Source organism: Xiphophorus maculatus, chromosome 8, assembly GCF_002775205.1.
Source record: "Xiphophorus maculatus strain JP 163 A chromosome 8, X_maculatus-5.0-male, whole genome shotgun sequence".
NCBI lineage: Eukaryota > Metazoa > Chordata > Actinopteri > Cyprinodontiformes > Poeciliidae > Xiphophorus > Xiphophorus maculatus.
Genome location: NC_036450.1, coordinates 27,312,264 through 27,330,336, shown reverse-complemented (window position 1 = coordinate 27,330,336; position 18,073 = coordinate 27,312,264). Strand labels below are relative to the sequence as shown.

The following is an 18,073-nucleotide window of genomic DNA, read 5'->3' as shown; positions in this document are numbered from 1 at the left end:
AGCACACTCTCTATGGAGCAGTGATAGAAGGCCTGCAGCAGGTCTGAGGGGAGACGGTTCTTCTTGAGTATTCTCAGAAAGTACAGTCTCTGCTGTGCCTTCTTCAACAGCTCCTTGGTGTTGGTGCTCCAGGTTAGCTTGTCCTCCAACTCCATGCCCAGAAACCTGAACACTGGGACCCTCTCCACACAGGTCCCACTGATGGTGAGAGGCTGGATGTCCGTTTTGTTCTTCCTGAAGTCGATCACCAGCTCCTTTGTTTTGGAGGTGTTGAGGAGCAGGTTATTGACTTTGCACCACTCTGACAGCCGCTTCACCTCATCCCTGTACTCCAGCTCCCCCTTCCCGCCTGAGATGAGACCAACAACAGTTGTGTCATCTGCAAACTTTATGATCTTGTTGCTGAGGTGGTTGGAGACACAGTCATGAGTGTAGAGGGTGTAGAGAAGTGGGCTGAGCACGCAACCCTGTGGCGATCCAGTGTTCAGGCTCAGAGCAGTGGAGGTGTGGGGGCCCAGTCTGACCCTCTGAGAGCGACCTGTTAGGAAGTCCAGGATCCAACTGCAGGTGGCTGATGGGAGCCCAAGGTTTGCTAGCTTGGACACCAGACATTGGGGAAGTATAGTATTAAATGCTGAGCTGAAGTCCACAAAGAGCATTCTGACGTAGCTCCCCTGCTTCTCTAAGTGGGTCAGGGCAGCATGAAGTGCAGTGGATACAGCGTCCTCTGTGGACCTCTTTGCTTTGTAGGCAAATTGGAGAGGGTCCAGCTCAGCAGGCAGGCCAGCGAGGATGTGACTCCGCACCAGTCTCTCGAAGCACTTCATGATGATCGGTGTGAGTGCCACTGGACGGTAGTCGTTCAGGGTGTTGATGTTGGTTCTTTTCGGCAGGGGGACAATGGTAGAGGACTTTAGGCAGGGAGGGACAGTGGCTTGAGACAGGGACTGGTTAAAAATCTTTGTGAAGATTCCAGCCAGTTGGTCTGCACAGTCTTTAAGCACCCGTCCCGACACACCGTTAGGTCCCGCAGCCTTCCTTGGGTTCACCTTCCTCATCACCTGCCTCACCTCACACTCCTCTACTGTGAGAGCAGAGCTGCTGTGGACAGGCAGCTGTGATGGAGCTGTGGTAGGTGTCGCCTCAAAGCGGGCAAAGAAGATATTCATCTCCTCTGCCAGACTGACTGATTTCAGATCAGCATGATTAAAGTCCCCAGAGACGATGTGAACAGCCTTGGGGTACTTGTTCTGGTTGTTGCCGATAGTATCATGCAGGAGTCCCACGGCCGAGCTAGCGTTAGCATCCGGTGCTATGTAAACCGCAGTGAGTAGAATGGCCTTAAACTCACGTGGGAGGTATCGGGGTCTGCATTTAATTGTGATGAACTCCACGCCTGGAGAACAGTGGCTAACAACTACTGTGGAGTTCCTACACCAGCTGGTATTTACATAAACGCATAGTCCGCCTTCTCTTTTCTTACCAGAGCTCGCCGATCGGTCCTGTCGGTGTGCTGTGTAGCCTGCTAGCTCGATCTCCGGGTCCAGTATAGTTGGATTTAACCACGTCTCTGTGATCAACAGAATGCATCATTCCCGGATGAGGTTGCCAGTTGCAATCCACAGCTTCCATTCGTCCAGTTTGTTAGCGAGAGACCTCACGTTTGAGAGAAAAATGCTTGGTAGCGGTGGTTTGTGTGGCTGTTTCCTGAGCCTCGCTAACACGCCGCTGCGACACCCCCTCTTTTGTTTACGATCTCGCGCCGTCGCCTTGTCGTAGTTACTGGGATTGTAATCCAGGGAGAGCCCGGTGTCCGTGCAATATCGACCGGAATGTTGTTGTGGACACGGAAAAGCTCCTGTGACAGACTTCCCCCGATTGCTTGACCAATGGCCAGTAAATTTTGTCGGTTGTAGGTGTTTTTAACCGAGCAAAGTGGAAAAGACGAACTTCGAGTCGGTGAGCACAGAGCCGCTGCGTCTACGCGCGCCGCCATCGTGAGAAAACAAACAAACAAACAAAAAACAAAGGCGATTCAGAGACCAACTGTCTGACATCACTAGCAGAGCAGAGCAGAGCAAGAGTTTCAATTAGCTAAACAACCATGGCTGTGTTCAGGCGACCGCTCCCAGTGTCAGAAATCTCAATGAGGAAGTTACTGCATCAGGTTTTCTACCACTTTAATATGTCAGCTATAACTGGTATATATTCGCATAGAGAGTTTCATTTACAATTTTTATATCTTCATGTCATTTGGTAGATCCCAGCCAGCTGATGAGAGAAAAAGTAGATCTTAGTCTCAAAAGGTTTGAGCACCCGTGGTTTAGATTATTTATTTTATTTGTTCACTAACACTACTATAAATGGTAAAGAAATCTAGTAGATTAAGATGCAGTATGATTCTTGTACTGAAATGCAATACCCAATCATAACTGTTGTCAAATTTTGCTGATGATCACTGTGAAAATGTTTCCAAACATGGCTCCTGATGCCAGAGAGAGAAAACTCTGATTTTCTCACTCTGACTCTACTATGTAATGGTGATAATGTACTAACAGAATCAGCCAGAAGTGATCTGCTGGCCTCGCCCACTGTGCGGATGGCGTTGTCCACATCCCTCTGACCAGGAAGGGAGTTAACACATCTGTTCAGAGCCTGGGACACTGCCTTGGCCACCTACACACAGGTCATAAAGAACAGAATATATTACTCTGATTATCAGCCTTACTGAGTGTATTGAAATATTGGTCGGAAGCTTTGTGTCCGACCTGAGCCAGCCTCTGTTGACTCTCTGCATCTCCTGGCTTAGCGATTGCCCTCTTGGTTTCCTCAATCAGTTTGGCTGATTTGTCCATGACATCACCAGCACAGTCCAGCACGGCACTGCGTGTTGCTGGGTCATCTGCGGTAGCAGCGACCCCTCTGGCTGCCGAGGCCAAGGACTTCAGAGTCTGGGCTATATCTCTGGCTGACATGCCTAGATGCAATAGGAGGGCGGAGAAACCTGAGTCTGTGCTAACAAGGAAGGTCACACTAAACAGTTGGTGAAAGAGAATGTAATTATATGATTAAGTCAAGTAATTAGGAGACTTAAATCAAACATCCCCACTTTGGACCACCTTTAAACCAACAGGACTGTTTTCACGTATTTCCAGTAAAACTGCATAGCTTTTGCAGAGCATGTTTGGAGTGCCTTGTGCTCTTCTGGGAGGTGCATTCATTTTACCCACCTATGTAGTTTTCATCTCCTTGAGTGGCTTCACTCAGGAGCTGGGCGATACCTGACGTGACAGCCTTGGTGCTGGTGCCCAGGTCCTGGGAACATTTTTCAAGCTGAACAACAAAACAAACACTTAGACCAACTGCCCAGGATTCAGAATCTTCTGATCTACAGCCACTGCTTCAAATGAAGCTTAATCTCATGAGAATTTTCAGTCCAACGTTTGTCCAAGCTAAATGAACTGGTGGTGGGTGTTCATTACCGTCTCGCCTGGCAGCGGTTTGAGTTTGCCTGCTTGAGCAGAAGCCTTGGCATCCTGAATGTTCTTCTCCAGATCTTTCACCATGTTCAGAGCATTATCTATCTCCAGCTGACCACAAGCATCCTGGGCCTGAAATATTACACATATACACCATTTAGCATGTTTGTCTGTTTTCATGTCTCCTGTCATCTATCAACATGGGGCAGGAGACAATGATTCAGGTGGAGGTCATGACCTTTTACCTTCTGTGAGGCAGTGCGAAGTTCTGCCAGGGCGCTGGCCAGATTCTTAGCGCATTGGCTGAGTTGCATGGCTGATGCCTGGTCATTGATGGTTGGAACAGTGGCTTTGCATGCTGTTACCATCTTAGCTCCTGGCTGGAAGAGGACAGGAAGAGACAGACTGAATTAACTTAGATAGGAAGACAAATGTGATTTATGCAGATTATCTGAAGTGCTCACCAAGCGTGATATTAGAACCAAGATGAACTTTTGGAATGGAAGTCCCCAACACACCAATTATTACATTTTGAAGATTAATAGTAAAGCAAAATATAACAAGTTATTTATCGGAAATTGTAGACCTAATTAACCACCCCCTGCAGACCTATACATTTTCCACATAGAACATCTATGCAGGAAATCCTAGGCAATGTCATGTGAACTTTTTGCACTTAGTGATGTGAAGTTTGCATTTTGCAATGGAAAAATACCTCAGGGGCCCAGTACATCACAATGTATCAACACAAAGAATTTGTGACATTTAAAAAAAAGCAGTCGATGGAATATGGTGAGTTCTGGAGGCTCAAAGCAGGAACAAAAAGACGCCTAGACAAGTCAGACAGCAGTTAAAGCAGCGCACAATTGCAAACATTGGCCCAGATGAGCATGACGGTCAGAAGGCAGAACTGAAATAACACAAAAAAAAGAATCAAATTCATCAGGCTAGAAGGCCAGCCTTTGTCAGAGGAGGAAGAAGCTGGGTTCCACTGACTGCTACGTGCTACTGAGATGCAATATTTCACAGACGCAGCGCCGTTCAACCTCCACCTGACAGTGGACTCTCACATCGAATGTCTCTTTAAAGCTGCGGCATGCAACTTAAAAAAAAGTTTTTACATATGCCTTAACAAGAAAAAAAGAGAAAAAAAAATCAAGCTCCTCTACCTCTTCCCTATGTTCTGCAGAATTATGCTGCTTGGTCAGAAACAACCAATCAGAGTCAGAAAGAGAGTCTCGAAACTGTCAGTCATGCTTTGACACTGCACAGCAGAGGGTTTGCACATGCACAAAACAATTAGCCATGTTCTCAGGCAGTTTAGATTTAGGAACCCGTGTTTGTTTATTTGAATGGAACCTGCATTTGACTTTGAATGTTTCCTTTGTCTTGACATTACTTGATATAAGCAGTGTATTGGGATTGATTTGACTTTCTGTATAATTTAGGCTGTTGAGAGCCTTACTGTTTTCAAGCTGTTAAATATTGTATTACTGATAACTGTTTTTCAGTCATCCTTCTTACCAGATCGCATAGTCAGCAGCATTTATACCTAAATCAAAAATTAACAGCCAATGCAGGTGATTAGTATTGGTGATCCGCAGTGATCGGCCCTCATCGGTGATTGGTGTATTGGAAACAAGAGACCTGATCGGAGCAACTCTAGTTTGAAAACACCAATAAATACAGGATCAAACTCAAACTACTTGTTTGTGTGCACAACTTGGCAAATAAAGTTGATTCTGATTCTAAATGTATTTATGTTTGCCTTGTTTGGACAGCATAGATTGAAGATTAGTACCTGGGAGAAGAGCAGCAACTTAAAGTATCAATTCATCACACCAGAGACGTACTAGCATCTGATCTGTTTTCCTGCTTAATTAAAAATACTGAAATAAACATATAAAAAACATTTTAAAACACAATTCAGTTTCATGCAGGTAATCAGTCACCTGCAGGAAGTTCTGACTAGCACCAATGAGGGCGAGCTGGGCACTGGGGCTGTCAGGCTGGGACTGGCTGCCTCGGACTCCTTGAACCAGCTGAGGGATCTGTTCTGCCACCACCTGATCACACACACAGACACATGCACACACAAAGCATAACCTCTCATTAAAAACTACTCAGTTTACACCATGGATACTTATGGCATTGTTATACTTCACAATATAACAAAAGATGGGAAGTCAATTAATTATTTCTGGTTCAAAAGTGCTGAAGTTCAGCTTTGTTACTAATAAGAGATGTTTTGTAGAAGTAAAACAGTTTCCAGTGCAGTGGACAGCAGTGGATTTAAACAGATCCAGACTACTTTCTGCAATTCAAAGAGGTTAGATAAACACCAAACTTCAACTGAGTGCTACCCTCGCTCATAAAAATTTTTTTTATTGGGTTTTAAAGTAACCTTTACCAGACCAAGTGTTTCCTTGTGACACATAGGCAGGTACTGTAATGTGGGGAGCTGTCGTGTCAAAATGTATTGAAGAAATACAGCTGACTTGACAAGATGAAAGAATCTTGCAAAATCAGTGAATCTTGTATGTGTCCTGAGGCGGGGGGCAACTGTAGCGCAAATAGCTTCTAAGATAACACTTCACTGTCAGAAGGATTATTTTGGTTGTTTTTGTCCCTCAGTAAAATCTCCTTATTTTACTGTATTCAAACAATCAGCTCTAAGACTGTCCATAACATGCTGCAACAAAAAACTACCAAACTTATATTGCTAATCACATCTGCACATGCTCTTTATCATAACAATATAGATACTTTAACACAGTTCGCAGCAGCAGTTTTGCAAAAGTTACTGAGACGTTTGCCAGAAACATTGCTTTCACCAACATGTGTGCTCCTTGCCAGGATTTGTTGGAGCAGATAGTTGACACCTGGTAGAAAACACCCAGACACTTCAGCACTAAAACCTATGTTTAAAAAGGAGGATATGGAATGTTTGACTTTTTCGGGTTCTGTGCTGAATTATGCCACTGTGTGGGTTTGTGTGAACAGATCAGAGCAGGTTGAGGGCTCACCTTGCAGCTCTGGACGAGCTGTTGCTGTGCAGCCTGATTCTTGTTGGACGAGGCAGCATGCTGTGCTGCAGCTATTGTCTGAGTGGCAGCTGCTGCGGCTTGTTTGGCAGCATTCTACCAGAGAAAATATTAAAGACTTCAGTCTGCTACACATGAAAAGTGTTTGGTTTTCTTAATCCTATATCCTGAATGTAAAAAGTTATAACCTGAGTATGTTCCATTTTATTTTACCTCCAGATTGTTGATGAGCCGCTTCTTGATAGCATTCTGGGCGGCAGCGTTGGTGGCCATCCGCAAGCCTTCTGCAGCTTCACGCAGTTTCTGCTGCTGTTCCTCACTGTCAGGATTGGCAGCTGCACCCTGCAGAAACACCACAGCAGCTCACAGTCAACTTACAGACAGATTAGAGCATTTCTATTTAGATCGGGACATACTGAAGTGGGCTGACCTTAGCAGCCTCCACCATTTTAGCAGTGGCATCAGCCAGAAGTTTGGCTGCAGAGAGAAGCTTGCGGGAGTTTTCCAGATCAGACTCTCCCTCTGCATCCATCTTGATGGCATTGACAAGATCAGACGTGGCCTGGGCAAGAATGCGAGCCTGGCGAACCATCTCACCTGGTATGTGAGAGAGAGAGAAAGAAAAAGAGAATGTGGTTCAAAGAAGAGGTTTTGTTCCTTGATATGGAATATCATCACACTGCTTTATTTCCTTTGTGTGTTTTACAGATTTTATTTTTACAACCTTCATTACAATGTTCATTACTCACTGACTCTTACTTTTTACTCTTTCACACATACTAGAGCAGATTGGGGGAGGAACAACAGACTTAATATTCCACAACAAAATTACCTCCTTGAAGAGAGGTGAGTGAAGTTTGTAGTTTAAAATTAAAGTAGTCATAACTGATAACCTATAAAAGTATGAATATTGTACTCTTCCTGTATAATGTTGGTAAAAAAACAAAAAATATATATAATTGCTTGCATCTATGTGAGCAGAAGGCTTAGGAAAAGGAAATGTGATGCTAATGGTTTATTGTCTCACAAGAACAGAAACGAGAAATCAGTTGGTGGCAAGAATTAGGCAACTGAATGACACATAATAGCTACTAGGATGTCTTGACAGCAACACTCTCATGGCTGTTACTGAAAGAAGGAGGCTCAAAGCAGGGGGAGTTACTTTTATGACTTCATATCTAAACAACTTGTAGTCCATTCCGGCTGCAAGAAAAAGCAAGACTCTCAGCAGATAACAGGAAGGCTGTATGGAGTACACTAAAGCTGCTTTATTTTATCCTATTGGCATTTCAACCTATGTGTCATCAATGTTTGCAGCCTTTTTGAAATAAGGACTGCCATTTTAACAACGCTATCCTAAGTAACCACACTAAACATAAGACAATTTAAAATAGCTGTAATAGCTCTCTCTTTGCTTTATTGTGTTATTATAATCATGTTTTACTGCAATTGACCCACACATAACATGTCTCCTCTGCTTGTAAGATAAATAACAAATGGCCACTTACAGCAGAAAGTAATCGAAAATGTTTTTCTTATGACCTTTCATTATATTGCTGTTATCAAAGAGAAATCAGAATTAGTCATATATTAGTACCGAGTACTGGCAGGTCAAAACTTGAATGAAATATTCTGACCCTTTTCTTTTTTTTAAACTGACCACCAATTGGCACACTACTTATTTGACCAGCAATTTTGAAATGCAATTTGGCACAAATCTATTTAGTGCTTTATAGAGTATTAACACAATTTTAAAATTCAAATCTATCTCTTTATAAGGAGTAATATACATATGAATAATATGATTTGATCCTTTTTGCTGGTGTAAGAGTAAGACCTGCATCATTACCACCCATTCATCCACAGCACTAAGGTGGCCACTTCCACTCACCAGCATTTCCCATTGCATTAAAGATCTTCTCAGTAACATCCAGGATGCAGTCGGTGGCCTCTCCGTGCCGTCCAATAGGATGGCCTCCACTGGCGTACTGCTTAATGTGCTGCAGCAGCTCATTGAGGGCCTGAGTGACCCCTGTGGCCGCCTGGCCAACCTGTTTCAGAAGACCCTCTTCATTGGTGGCCATCTGGGAGGCCTCCATACATCCTTCTACTGACTTGGCCACCAGCTTGCCTGCCTCTATCAGCTGCTCCTGGCACACTGGGGAGCTAATGGTTGGAGCCACCACCTTGTGGAAAGAGAACACATGTTTACTATACCTTGCTACTTTATAGCTGAAGCACATTAGAATCAACATAGCAGCAGACCAATATGCTGTACAAATATATAAAACATATAACAAACAAGTTTGTACTGTAGAATATGAGCACTGATTCCCCAGGGTTAGATCACAGCATAATCATGTATTCTATTGGTCTAGTCAAAGTCCAGACTTAAGTTTACAGTTGTAATGTTGTAAATTGTGAAACTGCTCAAAGGCTATGAATATGTTTGTAATAAATAAACCAATCTCAGCCACTTCCATGTATTAAATGTAAAAAAAGATCTTTCAGAATACATTTCCTTGGTCATAATGCTCTGCCTAACTGGTGTCCACTTTAACAGGAACATTAAAGCTCTTAAAAGTATCAGCTGTGATCTTTCTGACCAACCACCGCAGGTCCCAGTACTCACCCTGGTGCAGGCGACCAGCTGAGACGTGGAGAGAGCGCACTGTGTAGCTGCTGCAATAACCCGGTTCTGCTGGGCCGAGTCCTCCGTCTTCTGGGCCACATTCTTAGCTTTGAGCACCAGAGCTGCTGCAGCATTAGCCACAGCTTTTGCCAGCTGCATCAACATATCCTGTCAAAAGTGCACAGCCTAATTATCACTGTCCCCTCCATGCTTGTGGGTAAAGAAGGGACAGACACTAGTCACAATAATATCAATCACAAAGAAGTTCAATGTTTCCAAGATTGCACAGATAATATTTTTAAAATTTGCACAATTAAATGTGAAATCAAGGTTGTCCTATCAATCAATAGTTTAATCAACGAGCCAATAGTTGATTTAAATAGTTTGGAAAGTAATCAGTAGGAAGATAAACCAAGTGATCCAAATAGATATTAGAAAGGAGAAACACATACTTTGATGAGGTTGCAGTTATTTAAAACTGACTGCCCTATTAAATTCTACAGAATGCACCACCCTATATTATTGCATATCAAAGTTTGCTTCTTTCTCAAACTACAACCTGCTAATTTAACACTTCTGTGGGAATTAGCACAAATAGATTTCATTCATGTCAAGTTCAGTGAACGATGAAAAGTAGACTGCCGACTCTCCAGCAGAGTGTAAAATCTAAAAGAAATCTTAAATATGAAGTTCCTTGTCTGCTGCTCCTAAGAAGCCGTTTGTTGTGATGAGCAGTTCTTTAGTTGAAGCCTTTGCAACAGCAAATCTAGATTTTTGGGGAGGGTTCTATCCGGAGCAATGTCAGGTGACAGCAGTGCTGAGTTTGAGGTGTTTTTAATCTATAGATACTCTGTTCATCAAGTATAATTAACAAAGTATAATTATACTCTGTTAATCAAGTATAAGCTAGAACATAACATGAGTGGTCGTGAGAGTCCACTGTCAGAATACATCTGTTAATAGTCCCGGATGGAGTGCTGTGGAAACTGCTGCTACTGTTTTATGATCCCAGCATGTGTGCAGTAATATGTCACTGATTGTGGTCATGTGAATTTTAATTTTAGGTGCAATATTGCACTTTAATTGATATTTTTAATGCTCCTTAGGTCTTTTTCAAATTAAAAAGCTCAATACTGTACCTGCTACCTACTGTAGCAGGTATTAAAAGCCTACTACATTTTATGTACCAGGCTCTCAATAATCAAAATATCCTAATTACCAAAATTAACCATTTCTTATGTAGTGTATTGGTTTTATTAAAGTCTGCCCAAAACATCTGTCACTTCTGCACTGTAAACAGAAGAAAAATAAACTGTTACCTAAAAAAACCTTCACATAGTCTTGATTAGCTAATAAACTAAAGAGTTAGCTGCTCTTCCATGCTAGGACAGAAAGTTCCCAGCTAGTCTGCCTGGGAACTTCAGCTGAACACAACACAAGCATTAGCAACTGATGGGCCCCAACCATGGCAACCAATTAGGCCCCATTTCATCAACTATATTTCATCTGCAAATCATTGCAAATTATCCTTTGTTTGTGCTATAAAGAACCACAAATGTGTGACTGAGGAAAATATGCTTTCCTCAGTAAGCGTGTTTTTAATACTTGCCCCAACAATCCTTTTCTGTTTAAAAAAAAAGTACAATGGCAAATGTGTATTACAAATTTTACAACTTTGGTTTTGGTGTGGACAGTTTCATTTACCCTGAATAGAGAGTGATCAGCTCATGTAATCATTCCATTCATTCATAAAGAACATATTATCCTTAAAGTGTACTTTATAACACAATCCACATTGACAGTATATTTCTGCAAAATACTTAGCTAACTTCCTTTCCATACTGTACAGGTGTAGGTATAAAAAAGAAAGCTTAGCTCTCTTGTTAGCAATTATTTTTTCCACTGAAGGACAATAAAGGTTATTTCTTACTCTATACCCACAGTTTGTCACCATGGAAACCTCTGGCCATGACTGTATGATGGACTGGTTGGATGCTAAGGTGTATGCTGGAACATTTCACCACAATCAGATTGTTACAGAGTAAATTTACCAATAACATATAACAATATGTTATTGTGATCAATAATGCTGCCAATAACCAATCCTACTACTAAAAACTAGAAGCTTTTAGTCTTTATTCTTACTACCTTATAAAGGCAAAAGATTTGTTGATTGATCTTAAAGATAAAGTAATATATACAGTATGAAACATAGTAATACGCTTGATTAGGTAAAATGAGTCATGCTTTTATCTGGAGGATACGTTAGTTACCAGCACTTGAACGTTAGAGAGAGTTCTCCATCTGGAATCCCTGAAAGATCCTTTAGGCCAATGCTGTCAAATATATTCATTAAACACGGAACAAAGTTTTATATGGTGAGAAATGTGTATTACATCCATAAGACTTTTATTAAGGACCACACATGTTTGAATGTACACTCCAAATCGGAAATATAAGTATCTTCACCAAATACTTTTTATCTCTTGCTTTTCAACTCTCCAGTCATTTTTTGGATGAATACTTCTACTTTAATCAAAAATATATTGCAGTAATACTACTCTTACTTCAGTATATTGTCAAAAGTATTGGCTCACACATCACTGAATTCACATGTTTAAATAGTTCCCATGACCTCAGGTACAGGTCACCAAGGCATGCAAATAGCTTCCACAAACATTATGAAAGAAAAGTTCTTTCCTAGGAGTTCAGTGAATTCCACGATGGAACAATGACAGTATCCCACCTGTGCAAACAGTTCAGTCATAAAATATTCCACAGTCAATTCTTTGTGGTATTATAACAGTGTGTTATACCAATTGGGCATGAGAGCATTTTCAGTAGATATTGAGGTTGCCCGCTTTCTGCAGAGTCAATAGCTACAGACCTCCAAACTTCATGATCTGTTGTGAAGTTTGTCCAAACTTCATGTGGCAAATAGATAATTTAAAGAACAGTGTGTGGTAAGCTCCATGGAATGGATTTCCATGGCCAAACAGCTGCATCCAAGTCTTAAATCCCCAAGTATGATGCCAAGTGTTGAATGCAGTGGAATGAAGAACACAATCACAGGGCTCTAGAAAACTGGAGACATGTTTTCTGGAGGGATAAATCCTGATTCCCATCTGGCAGGCCAATGGATTGGAGTCTGGGTTTGATAGTTGCTAAGTGAATAGTATTTGTCTGGCTCGCTGCATGTGTCAGGTGTAAAGGTTGAGGATTATGATGGGGGTTATTGTGATGAGCAGACATTCTAGTGAGAGGAACTATTTGTCTCCTTGTTCTAGTCAATGGAACTATTAAGGTTACAACATATAAAGACATTTTGGGGAATGGTAAATGGTCTGTACTTGTATAGTGTGAGGAATCCAAAACGTTGTGCACTACAAGTAGTCAGTCATTCATTCCACACTGATGGTGGTGAGCTACATAGTAGCCACAGCTGCCCCGGGGCAGAGTGACGGAGGCAAAGCTACCATGCAGCCACGCCACCAGTTGGACCCAGTACCAACCACCAGCAGTAAAGTCTATGTCTTGCCCATAGATAGGAAAAGTCAGACAGAGCCAGGGTTTGAACCATTAACCTACTGGTTATATAACAAACTCCTACCTCCTGTAAAGCAATCTGTGGGTTCAACATGAAAGTTGCCACTTTCATGTTTCGACATGACCATGTACCATTGCCAGGCTGTCCCCTTAAACATTATGGTCTGACCTCACAAATGCACATTTGAAGAAATTGTAATTCACATAAAACACACCTAAACAATCAGGAAAACCATCCCAGAATACTTAAAGTAGTTATATTTGCAAAGATAGGTTAGGCTCATATTAAACCTTCTCTGACTATAGACTGTAAATCAAAGAACACTTCAATAAAAGTAAGGACTGACAAACCTGGAACTGTGGATCAGTATCTGTCTCTCCAATGTGAGACAGGAGTTCTCCACTAGCCTGACCGACATTTCCTGCTGCTTGCAACAAGTTCTGACGAGGCTGGAAAAGTAAGACATGAACAACAACTATAATGACTTAAGACAAACATAACAATGTCTCCTCCTCTTAAAGCTGCTATCTACCTCTGTATTTGCCGGCTGAGCTGTCTTCAGCATGTCAGAAACAGCACTGGCCAGATTCTTGGCAGCACCCAGCAGCTGCTGCCCATTTCCACCTTCATCCTCCATCAGGGCTGCCAGTAGTTTCACACCCTTTGACATCTCAGTCAAGTTGGATGAAATTGTGGTGACTGCACAGCCAACTGCTGTATAGTCCGTCTCAGCTGGATCACCTTAGAACACAAATAGCAACTGCATTTATTCCCAAAGTAAATATAATTTCTCTCGTGTATCAGAAACAAATTTACATGAGAAATGAACATAAAAAATCTAAATTGCCGTATGCATCGGGCTCTAAACAGCAAAATCGACAGTGAGTAAATCTCATTACATATCACAGAATTTCTATAGAACAACTAGGACCATAAAATGTTTTTTCTTTGTGAATACTATAGACTACTATGCAGTCTGGAATGAGTTTGTCATATATTCTACTGGGATAAAAAAATAAGTATCTGATAAAAGTTGTGGGAAAAAATTTGATTACAAACCAGCTGACAGATTTATGAGTCACATTTTCAAAAAGCATTATCAGTAGAATATTTGAACGCATCACTCTGACCAATCAGAGTGATTACCGTATTTTCCGCACTATAAGGCGCACATAAAAACCTTCAATTTTCTCAAAAGCCGAGAGTGCGCCTTATAATCCAGTGCGCCTTATATATGGACCGATACTGAGCCACAACAGGTCTCGCAACTACGGAAAGCAGCTGCCAACTTCATTTTCCCCCGTAGAAGAAGAAGCGCGCGGTGCACGCTGGGTTTTGTGTAAAGACCCCAAAATGGTTCCTATTAAGAGACACGCTTACGACGCAGAGTTTAAGCTCAAGGCGATCAGTCACACAGTAGAACACGGGAATAGAGCAGCAGCCAGAGAATTTAACATGAACGAATCAATGGTTATAGCGGAAGTGGATATATATTGTGATTGCACTAACGTTTGATTTACCGTAACAGTATCAGACTGTTTTTTACGTGTTTATTGAATCGAGGAAAACTTCCCCTCCACTATATGTTATACCTTGCTGTTGTTAAAAGATAAACTGTGTAACGAAAATACCACGTCACTTACTTTACCTCAGGGAAAATAATAAAACAGCTGTTTATTCATTTTGGGAATGAATGGAGTTTTCAGAACGCTGGTTTGTAATCTATTAATAAAGTTTGACTGACCTATCTGACTGTTTTGTTGACATTCCCTTTAGCGCATCTAATGGATGCATAACGTAACCCCAGCCTCTACTGTAGCGTCTATTCTATGCGCCTTATAATGCGGTGCGCCTTATATGTGAAAAAAGTTTTAAAATAGGCCATTCATTGAAGGTGCGCCTTATAATGTGGTGCGCCTTATAGTGCGGAAAATACTGTACACCAAACTAACCTGCATGTTGTTAGGTCAGCTGGCTGTATAGGTTTTCTTTACTTGATTTGGACACAGTAAGGATGGTTTGCTCATACCCATCATCAGCAAGCCACACTGCTGTTCTATTGAGTTTGCATATATAGCACCAATTCTCAAGACATCTCACGACTCTTTACACTAAAAAGTCTGTAGTAGCATTGTCATCATTTTGTGATAAAAGTATTTAACTGCTTGAAGGTCTCTGCAGTGATTTTTACTTTCTCTACACCACAAGTGTCAAACTCTAGTCCTCAAGGGCAGCTGTCCTGCAGTTTTTAGATGTGCCGCAGGTACAATACACTGTAATGAAATGGCTTAATTACCTCCTTCTTGTGTAGATAAGAGTCTTGCTAATGACCTGATTATTCTATTCAGGTGTGGTGCAGCAGAGGCACATCTAAAAGTTGCAGGACACCAGCCCTTGAGGACTGGAGTTTGACACTCCTGCTCTACACAATCGAGCTAACCGGCTCTATCCTCTCTGGGAGATACAATTCAGTTCTACAACTCTGAAAACAAGCTGATCTTTTCTTCTCTCTACCTGCTGTGAGGTTGACCATGGATGCTGTGCCTGCTGTGATGGCATCCACCTGGGAATGGATCTCATGCTTGGACTCATCCATCTTGTTTTTGCGCCAGGCTTGGGATGCCTTAAAAAGAGGAACATAATGCAGTGTATGTCAATAACCCCTAAAGGACTACAGAGGTTGGGTCCTCATGTTTGTCAGTGCTGATGGGTGAAAAGCAAGGTGAAACTTAATATTATATTAGAAACTTAATATTTTCTGCATCTGTAACCTGCTATTGCTATTGTATTTCAGGGTTTATATAATCACCAAGAACATTTACGATTTACAAAGGGAATTATGCAAAAAATCTGACAATAGCTATTGTTGCACTCGTATTCTCGATCTTTCACACAATTCAATAAATCTAACCCATGGAAAAAAAATCAGCTATCTGAATGATCATTTCACAGTTTGCTAAGCAGTCTCCTGAATTATGCCCTGGAATCACTTTTCCCAGCAGACAAAATGTAAAACTCACAGCGTCTGTTCCTAATGGGGGCAGCGTATCAAAATCATCCAGAGAGGCCTGGGCTGCCTGGACAGCCTGCATGCTGGAGTTGATGGTTCCAGTTAGGGCTTGCTGTGCTGATGTCTGCAGAAAGAAAATACACCTCATTAAAGTCAATATTAACACATTTCAGAGACCTCTTTCTGGCCAGTACATGTCTTGATCCTCAGTAGTCCCTCCTACTGCAGATTTGTACATAATTGTTGTAGCAAACCATGCAAGAAAAAAGTTTTGGCTCAGATGATGTTTCAAGAACAAGATACTAATATATTCAAACCGAAAATGAAGCCATTTTGTTCTTATACCCCCAACATTTCTTCTGAACAATGTATAGATCCTAAAACTAAATGATACTGATAAGGAGGACATGGTGTTTGGCTTCAGGGGTTCACACAAACCTTTCATATACTCAGCTTTATTGAGCTAAATATCATTTTGGGGTTGAAAAGACCAGAAGCTACATATGAAAAATCTGCACAGATCTTGACTAAAGTCAGGCTAAGGGTAGTCTGAAGCAGGGGATGTAGTGGGAGGGTACTGTACCCAAAATGTCTGATTTTAGATCCACCCATTGCAGTGCAACCAGCACCAACACTACTACCACCAATGAGCATTAACAGGTCGTCTTGTGTTTTTGTTTTTTTTTTTACCAGAGGAGGCATGTGTCCCCTGTGCATCTGCCCACTGGTAATGTGCTGTTTGGCCTGGGGCATGGAACCCTTCTGGAAACTCTCTGGACCTCCAGCTCCTGAGCGCATGATGGCTGGCAGGGCAACACAGCCTGTCTCTGCCTTGCCCATCCTGTTGAACTGCTGCTGCATTACAGTCGACCTGGAGTCACACAAGTTTAGGATATGCAGAGAATTATAGCAGCTTATGCATCCACAAAGTGAGCAGTAACTTTAGATAGTACAATATCACAATAGCCGGTGTAAAGTTAGGAAATCTGTTTTCCTAGAAGTGGCAATAATCAACTCTTAAGAAAACCTCATCAATGGCTAAGTGAAAAGTTATAGTGTGTTTTGCACAAACTCATAATATTCTCTACTTAATCTAAAAGAATGATAATAATTACAGCGATGCCATATACGTATATATGTACCTCTTACCACATTAGAATGATGAGTGATTAAATGAAAGAAAAGTTATTTCTTTTCCCACACCAAAATGAAACAGTTGGATTAAAATGGAATCTCCAAGAGATGCGATGTATGCACGACTATCCAAACCTACAATGTCACCAAGTGATTCCAAAGCACTGAACAGATGCTGAGAACAAATGCTGAGGTGTGTGGATGTGCCACAAATTTCTTCAGCTGAATAGAAACAAAACTGAAGTTATACTCTTTGACCTATAGAGGAACAATCCAGAGTCATCACAAAGCTTCAGTTATTAGAACCAAAAACTAGAGATCAGGCCCAAACTCTGAGTGTAGTGATGGACTCTAACCTGAACCTTCTGAGACATATAAAGATAATTGTAACTCAACTTTCTATCACCTGAAGAACATTTGTACACTTAAAGTACTAATGTTGCAGCAAGATCTAGATAAACTCAGCCATGCTAAACACATTAGTGTTCAGCCATGCTATGCATCAGCATTTCAACTTTAGTTCAAATGCTGATGATTGTGTTCTCACTAAAACCAGGAAGATAAAGCACATCACCCCATGTTATAAAGTCCTTCCACTGAGAGAATAGTTTTTAAAATACTGTTGCAGTTGTATCAACCTTCCAGACCACTCAGGTCTTCTGGTTCTAGTCTACTCTGAATGGTTTAAAGTATGTTTATGGCATTTAGTTCTACATTTACTAATGAAAATGTAATTTTCTGTTCTCTACAGATAAATGTTTCCATTAATGCCTCGAGCCCAGTCTGAATGATGCATAATTAATCAAGAGCCAATAAAGCAAAAGCAGAAACTTTCTGGATTAAAACCATTTTGACATATAAACAGTGACATGTTATTTCCTCTACCAGATATTTAGTGATGTCAGTAAATAGTGTCAATAAATAATGGATTTATTATTTATTGGATTCACTGACATCCATTATTTACTAGTGGTGTCCCAATACTGATTCCGCTGCCAGTATTGAACCAGATACAGCATCAAGTACTAGTACTCATAAAAGCAACCACTATTTCTGCTGGGCTTTCCTCCTGGGCTGCCCTGGAGGTTAAATGTGGTTTAGCCTCCAGGGCATCAATAAGTCATTTGCTGATCCTCCCAAAAAAACAAAACAAAAACAAATAAAAAAAACAGAAGAACAACAGAGAGAACGGAGAAGTTAGATACCTGGAGGGGATGAAATATTATT

The 18,073-nt window shown here is 41.4% G+C and overlaps 1 protein-coding gene across 2 annotated transcripts in view; it reads right to left on the bottom strand.

Moving 5' to 3' along the window:
• Positions 1–18,073, bottom strand: part of tln1 (talin 1) — a 93,640-nt gene that overhangs the window by 39,027 nt on the left and 36,540 nt on the right. The window contains exons 14-30 of one of the 2 annotated variants that reach the window (XM_023338296.1): positions 16,403–16,583; positions 15,723–15,836; positions 15,217–15,325; positions 13,235–13,443; positions 13,053–13,151; positions 11,429–11,491; positions 9,156–9,323; positions 8,415–8,709; positions 6,954–7,120; positions 6,737–6,865; positions 6,506–6,619; positions 5,432–5,545; positions 3,725–3,859; positions 3,483–3,611; positions 3,231–3,333; positions 2,769–2,977; positions 2,557–2,676 (exon numbers count right to left, since the gene is read on the bottom strand). In XM_023338296.1, coding sequence (XP_023194064.1) covers positions 2,557–2,676; positions 2,769–2,977; positions 3,231–3,333; positions 3,483–3,611; positions 3,725–3,859; positions 5,432–5,545; positions 6,506–6,619; positions 6,737–6,865; positions 6,954–7,120; positions 8,415–8,709; positions 9,156–9,323; positions 11,429–11,491; positions 13,053–13,151; positions 13,235–13,443; positions 15,217–15,325; positions 15,723–15,836; positions 16,403–16,583 — 2,458 coding nt within the window. The remainder of the gene's footprint in view (positions 1–2,556; positions 2,677–2,768; positions 2,978–3,230; positions 3,334–3,482; positions 3,612–3,724; positions 3,860–5,431; positions 5,546–6,505; positions 6,620–6,736; positions 6,866–6,953; positions 7,121–8,414; positions 8,710–9,155; positions 9,324–11,428; positions 11,492–13,052; positions 13,152–13,234; positions 13,444–15,216; positions 15,326–15,722; positions 15,837–16,402; positions 16,584–18,073) is intronic. The other variant, XM_023338297.1, reaches the window with a different exon arrangement.